This window comes from Coturnix japonica, chromosome 1 (assembly GCF_054131305.1).
Source record: "Coturnix japonica strain WE chromosome 1, WE-NBRP24, whole genome shotgun sequence".
Taxonomy (NCBI): domain Eukaryota; kingdom Metazoa; phylum Chordata; class Aves; order Galliformes; family Phasianidae; genus Coturnix; species Coturnix japonica.
The window spans coordinates 96073362-96080633 of NC_140663.1; the positions used below are offsets into that span (position 1 = coordinate 96073362).

General features: G+C 43.6%; 1 protein-coding gene across 2 annotated transcripts; it reads right to left on the reverse strand.

The window, feature by feature from the left end:
• Positions 1–116: 116 nt before the first annotated feature.
• EPCIP (exosomal polycystin 1 interacting protein) lies at positions 117–7058 on the reverse strand. 2 transcript variants are annotated; one of them, XM_015881477.3, is made up of 2 exons: positions 6918–7058; positions 117–2243 (listed from the first exon to the last, which is right to left on the reverse strand). In XM_015881477.3, the coding sequence occupies exon 2, from the start codon at positions 2171–2173 to the stop codon at positions 1496–1498; it is 678 nt and encodes a 225-aa protein (XP_015736963.2). In that variant the 5' UTR covers positions 2174–2243; positions 6918–7058; the 3' UTR covers positions 117–1495. The 2 variants fall into 2 exon arrangements, with proteins under 2 accessions (XP_015736963.2, XP_015736970.2); XM_015881484.3 differs by having other exon boundaries at positions 117–2240; positions 6918–7052.
• Between the last annotated feature and the right edge of the window lie 214 nt (positions 7059–7272).

Genomic DNA, 7272 nt, shown 5'->3' on the forward strand with positions numbered 1-7272 from the left:
CCTTTGAACTAACGGCCTGTGTGTTATAAATACGTGCTGAAACGCCATAAAACCGTGATGCTGAGTTTGGGGTGCGACTGAGCAATCTTACGCTAACACTGAATGGATTCAGTAAATCTGGGGCCCTCAACGCAGAAATGTGACGTCTTTTATTTGAGCGTTATTCAGCTGTGGCGGAAGTGATTGAAACTTTAATTTACAGCACTAAAAGCACACACATATATTCATGTGATTTCTTCCCCAGAAAGCCAGAATGCGTATCTCCTCAGTTTCGGCTCTGTGTGTGGGTTTTAAACAGCAACCTCGGCAATCGCTGCTGTCACACAGAATCACACAGAATCACAGAATGACCCGGGTTGGAAGGGACCTCAAGGATCATGTGGTTCCAACCCCCCTGCCTGGCAGGGCCACCAAACATACACATTTACTAGATCAGGTTGCCCAGGGCCCCGTCCAACCTGGCCTTGAACACCTCCAAGGACGGGGCATCCACAACCTCCCTGGGCAGCCTGTTCCAGGGCCTAACCACTCTCCTAGAGAAGAAGCAACTGTCAAGGCAATGTGGTATTGTGTTACTGTGTTGTTCAGCATATTTTGTACTAGAGGGCAGCAGAGCCTCGGTGAATGTAATGAGGAAGATTTAGGCTTGATTTTTTTAAAGAGAGGGTTAATAACATTTAGAAATCAATATATCGATGTGTATTCCTTGCTATTCCTTTATTGGAATAGCAAGGAGCCTCGCCTCACTTATCAGATGAGTTACAGAATGTTTTCTTTTTCTCCTTTTCTTAGAGAGGAGAGTTTACTGTTATCACAAAAGATAAAGTCAACTGCTGTATTTGGGGAAAGGAGCCATCACTGGGAAATACACTTGTGTCATAGAATCGTAGGATGGCTTGGGTTGGAAGGGACCACAAGGATCATGAAGCTCCAACTCCCCCCGCCACAGGCAGGGCCACCAACGTCCATATTTAACACTAGACCAGGCTGCCCAGGGCCTCATCCAACCTGGCCTTGAGCACCTCCAGATATGGGGCATCCACAGTCTTTCTGGGCAGCCTGTTCCAAATGCCTCAAACCTCACAGCACAGAGATATGTCAACAGGGGTGAGGCCAGTAAATGTAAGCAAAGGGTATTCTCCCTTTGTGCAGAGAACGACTGGCAGTTTTGTCCTCACTCAGTGAAAGAAAAGTATTGACCAACTAGAGTGTTCCCAGTGGAGAACAACCAAGATAGCTGACAGAGTACAAGTTCAGTTCTTAGCTTACAGTATACACAATTTGTAGTGATGCTTTCACCTTGTTTCGTGTGTTCTTTGTTCTTTAAGGAAGTGTTTAGTGAGTTAGTCAGATGAACCTGTATTACTTTAAATGCCTCTTTGAGTACACAGTCAAAGCTGTTCATCCCATAATGGCTCCTTTTGGCCAAACCAAATAGAGAAGTCCCATTTCACTCAGCAGTTCACCATGCCTTTGGCTGACTGTGCTGAAGAACTCAGTAAATGAATGTTACAACATAGCTTTTGTTATCTGAGGTTGAGAAAACACTGGAGTGCAGCAGGTTGTGAAAGTGCTCCGTGATACTAGAGATGTTTTCCACGCTGTACGACTTCAGCAAAGAATATCCATTGAAAAGAGAGGTATCCAGAAAAGAAATGTATACTAACATTTGCCTGTCTTTGCTGTGCATTGTGAGTAGATCTTCCTTTTCACTCTTGCTGCTACTGTAGATGGTTACGCTCTGCTCTGGAAATTGTCCCTTGACCTTATTTTTTACCCGGAGCTTTCTCAGTCCCCAAATGGTCAAGTATTCAGTTGGTAGAGGAGTAGTGCCACAGAAGGAGAGCTTCAAATCCCACACCGTTGTAAAGTTGAGGAGCATCTCCAGCACAGACGTGTCCGTGAACCAAATGGTCAGGTCACTACTGTAGTCAGTTTTTTCCATGGTAGAAGGCAACACTGTTCTGCAATTGCACAACAGGTTTGCCAGGCTGTAGTCACAGTCGCGGATATCTGCCAAGCAACTGCAGTTGCGAATATTGCTTTCCTTGGTGAAAATTAGTGTATGGTTCTTCTGACTTCCCATAAAACTGTCAGTAATGCACATGCCAAGGAAGACAGCCAAAAAGAGAGACAGCCAAAACCAGAAAGTGGAGAAGGCTGTTGGCTTCATTAGTACTGGTGCCAAGATGCCACGTGTCTTCTCCTTTTACACAGCAGGTTGTATCACTTGTCTTTACCTACTGAAAGAAAACAATTTATTTATTATACTAAACACCACTCAACTGTTAATACTGCTTTGCTCTTTTCATTTGCTATCAGAAGCACTGCTGGATGCAGCATGTGTCTTTCTGAGCTATGTGTCACGATACCAACTCGTTTCCATAAAACTTGCTTGTAGTTCACATAAAGCTACATCTTTGTTTGATTGATTTGTCTGTAACTATTTTGAACCACCAGGAAACAGCGGACCCAAATTTTGACTAAAGGCAGCAGGTCCCAGTGAGGGCACCAGCAGGGCATGTGGTGGGAGGAATTTGGTCCTTAGAGTGTGTGAAGATTGCTCCATGTCCAGAACGTGTGTCCAGCACTTCAGAAGACATGGCAATGAAGCTACAGTCGTGGAAAAATATACCAGATAAATAGGAAAACAATAGTCTCCCATCATTGTGCAATGAAGTCTTCTTCTTCTGCTAAAACTTAATGGTAATTTAACAGAAAATAAAGGGAACATTTACAATTGAGATTTGAATGTTTCAAGCTGCTGAAAATTCAACTGAGGCTGTTCTTTCACTAATATTAAACAAAATACAGACATAATTGCATTTTGGCCAAGTGATTTATGTCCTACTGTCCATATTCTTCATTTGTAGAGGATATGGTACTTTAGTTGACTTTTTTCTTTCAAGTTCAGCCTGCTGTCAGTGAATAGTGACACACTAGGAGATGGCTGCTTGACTAGGTAGATCTCTGGGCTGACAGATTATGGCCACTCTTAAGCATTCTTATATATTCTTGTGTAGTGTAAATGTAAGCAAACTGACTCCAACATGATTTCATTCTGCATGTACTCCTTGAATGTAGAACACTGTCTTCTTAAAAGAGTACAGACATTACAATGTTGAAATCAAATATTTAACACACATTCCTTAGGCTTATTGCGGAACATACCAGAAATACCAATCCAACTGCTAGCTAACGTTTAACTTCAAAGGTCAGACACATCCAAGCTGTGACTGTTCTGGTATCCTCAGAGCCAGATGAATTTGATCTCTGGCACCTAGACCTCTAAGCACAGAATGTGTTGAAAATCCTATTTGCTAAACCTTCACGTTGTGTTTGCTCAACTCTTCAGCTACAGCTAACAGTGATGATAAAATAAATTGCAGATCTGTAGTATCAACACTGTTTCACAAGTCAATAAAGTTATTGGGATTTATCTATTTAAAATAAAGTATTTGCTAGAAAAAATTCTAGACAAAGGTAACAGTATGAGTGCAAACTAAGTGAAGGTAATTTTAACTGAAGACTCAGAAATAAAATGACAACATGTTTTCATACTAGAAATGATTGAATTTGTTCATTGAGCAACTGCAGAGAGGTGTCTGATAAATACACTTTAATTACAGTATTTTATATACTATATTAGTAGTAAAACATGTGCTATAGGACTTCTGTGCTGCTGCTGGAAGTTTGGTTTCAACTTTCTAGTAGCAAAGTCTAGAGCTGTGCAAGGCTGCAAGATAACCTCCAGCACCAGAGGTACCACTATGGCTTCATCTGTTAGTCTGATGTAGCAAAGAGACAGCATCCAAACTGATGGTGTGCAGGGCTGCCTCCCACCAGCTCAGGCTGCCCAGGGCCCCATCCATCCTGGCCTTGAGCACCTCCAGGGATGGGGCACCACAGCTTCTATGGGCAGCTGTGCCAGCGCCTCACCACCCAAAGGTCGTTTTCTACAGCCAGCTACCATCCTGTTTTCCTCTTAGACTCATCTAGAAAAGTTGTTCTTGACAATGAAGAGAAACTCGTTCATCAGCCCAAGTTATAGGACTTCTGGTGATAACACGATCTTTTTAGGGAAGTGTTTTAGGGAAGTGTCACGTGCTGGAGATAGCAGCAACCTGATTCTGAAGAAAAATGTCCCCCAGTGATGTGAACCCAGCTGGTCATCTGTTCATTTTTGCCCTGAGCAGAGGGCCTTTTCAGTGAAAGTTAGATTAGACACAGATACCAGCATAAAACGCTTCTGGTGTGACTGCTTGAACTGTGAACACTGTTACTTGTGTAGCATCTTTCCAGCACCAAAACCCCATTTTATAGCACATTATCCCCAAAGGCTCCTGGCACAAGATTCCACCCCCTCCTTTTTCTTTACAGGTTTGGGTATCTACAGGACATTTCCAACACTTACTTAGTAATAGTGTCATTTCAGATTTCTGAACTTGCTTTCATCATCCCAGTAATTTTTTATTTTATCATCATTATTATTATTTTCTAATTGCAGATTCTGTGTATGGAGAAAACTGCAAAAAAGCAATAAAAAGCCTTTGACTGTTGTGTGAGAATGCTATTGTCTCAAGGAAAGTTAATCCTATTCAATGGGAGTCCCCAGCCTATACAATTAATTTCTTTACAGGGTGCTTTCTTCCATTCTCTATTCAGAAAAAAAAAACCTAATTAAAACCCCTCATTGATCACTTGTGTTAGCATGTGCCTATGTGAAAGTGCTGTATTAAGCTAAGAGGAGCTTAAATCCATATAATCTTGTGCAGCTTGGGCAACGTACACAGAGTGAATACCAAAACCAGCCAATTTAGACCAAAATAACATGAAAGCCTGGACAAAGCCCAAAGCATTTAGAAGGAGAGCCGTGAGGGAGGAAAGCCTCTCTGCTTTCCTGTTTGCATGCAGGTATGAGAGGGCCATGCAGTATATATTGCCATTCACAGTCCAGGTGGCACTGAGGAGGTGGGTAGAGCAGCAGTGGGAGCTGACATTCTGCACACTTCTGGACTGCAACACGAACCATGTTTGTTGGTCATAACTTGAACGTTGTTTCTTCATTTCCCTGTACAGCAAAAGCCTGAGCTGCTGTCATTGGGCTGAGTAACCGCTGCTGCCATGGAGGTGCTGTCACACATAGGAGAACAAAATCCTTCCTAGCTGTGATAGAAATGCAAGATAAATCAGGCAGCTCTACTGCATTGAACCTGAACAATGCATGAACCTTCAGACATCCTGGGCAGCTGTATATGTTCCTGCTTCAGTATTAGGCTTGAATGGATGAATTTCAGAAGTCACAGAGTCATTTCAGGTGGGAAACCCTTAAATGCCATCTGGTCCAATCCTCCTGCACTGAACCTACAGCTCCATCAGGTGCTCAGAGCCCCATCCAGCCTGACCTTGAGTGTCTGCAGGGATAGGGCATCCAAACGGACCCCTGACTTTGTACTAAAGTGAAACACAGAGTGCATGGGTATGTGTTACACTGTGAAAACATCTTACTTCTACTCTCAATCAAATATCATTACTTTCCAATATCTTTCTGCTTTGTGTACTCTTCTTAATGTAATTTCCATACAACGAGCAATGCTTTGTTTATTTCTCTCTCCGCTGAAGGGGACACCACTGGGGACATCAGGATGGTGGGCCACGCTGTCTGAACACCACCGAACCAAGATGAGCATTTCAACATCAAAGCTTTAAAACCACTTAATAAGATTTTCTGTTTTTTGTGTCCAATCAATGCCTTCTTAGAGCAAAGGTATCTGCACCGTGTGAACTTTAGGAAAGAGCGTTTGATGGCAAATTTTCAGTCGTATCGTTTCTAAGCTCCGTTTCTAACCTGGCCGACACAGAAGTTCAAGTTAAGCATTAAGCTAAGTTAGACATTCCCCAAACCCAAGGAGCTATGCTTAATTCATTAGTGCAAACGGTATACAAAGCTGTAAGAAGCCATGCTTTTTACATTACTGTCTCAAAGTTTGCTGAAATGGAGACACACAGGAGATGGACAAGTCCGGGAGCTACGAAAGGGAGATAAGATACTGATCAATGGCCCTTGAGTGGTCTTTTTGTGTTGGCCTATCTCAAGGAAGATGGCCATCCCTGAGGACTAATGGTCCTTAAGTGGTCTTTCCTGTTGGCCCATCTCAAGGAAGATTGACAGCTCTGAGGAAGTCACAAGACTCTGACCCGAGCCGTCCTGAAATCTCTGGAAGGCTGGAAAGAAGGATAAAAAGGGCACGGACAAACCACGGTTTTGTGGGCATCTAGGTATCTGACCTCAGATCCCTCCACCGTTGTCCTACTGCTGCCTATTCTCTCTTCTGGGATTGCTGCTCGAGACTCTGCTCCGAGGGACCTCGCTGCCCGAGACTCTGCTTCTAGAGACCACGGTACTCTGACCATCTTTTCTGCGATTCACCGATCTGCTGCTTGCAGCCTGCTACTCCGTTGCTGCTCTCCCCTACGCTTATTTTGCCCCGGACCAACGTTAACAACGTGCTACGGGACGCTGCTGCATCCAGGAGGTGACTATTCCCCGCTTTAACGTAATTCTTGCTCTTTTCTACCTTTTTCTATCGCCTACTTTCCCTTCCCCATCACCCTAATTTTGGCATTCGTCACTCTCTCTTCCCCATCCCCTCAATTGTCTATTATTTCCAATAAACTGGTCGGATCAACATTTGAATGCTCTTCTTCTTAATCTCACGCCGGGCATAACATATCAAAAGAACCTTTGCCTCACTCCTAAATTGGAGCGAGACAAAAGCGTACACTAACAACTGAGCTGCTTCTGTTCAAATCTCAAACTAAGAAAAAAGACACAAGCAAGGAAAGCCACATGTTAGAAAGAAGCTAAAAAGATGGCCGTGAACAGGATGGAGGCTGGAATCCATGAGCATTGTTACCTGGTGCTGGGTGTCTCAGCTCCCGCTTCCACGTTGGGACAACACATGGTGTCACTGCTGGCAGACTGCAGAGCCACACAGTGATGGCGTGTTTGTTGTGTTTTGCACTCCCTGCATCACCAGCCTGACTTGTAAATGAAACAGCAGAATAAAGCACAGGTCCCAGCTGCTCTTCCCCTGACCGTCCTCTGCCAGTGCCTTCCTCAAGGCTGTTTTTTCAACTGAAGACAATGGGAATAATTGACAGCAAAGCTCTGCTGCCCTCAGCAAATGATTTTCCTGAAGAAGCGTTTGCAGGAGGGAGCAGAACCTTTCCATAGTTCTTTCAGTTTATTGTTCACGCAGCTATTAATTA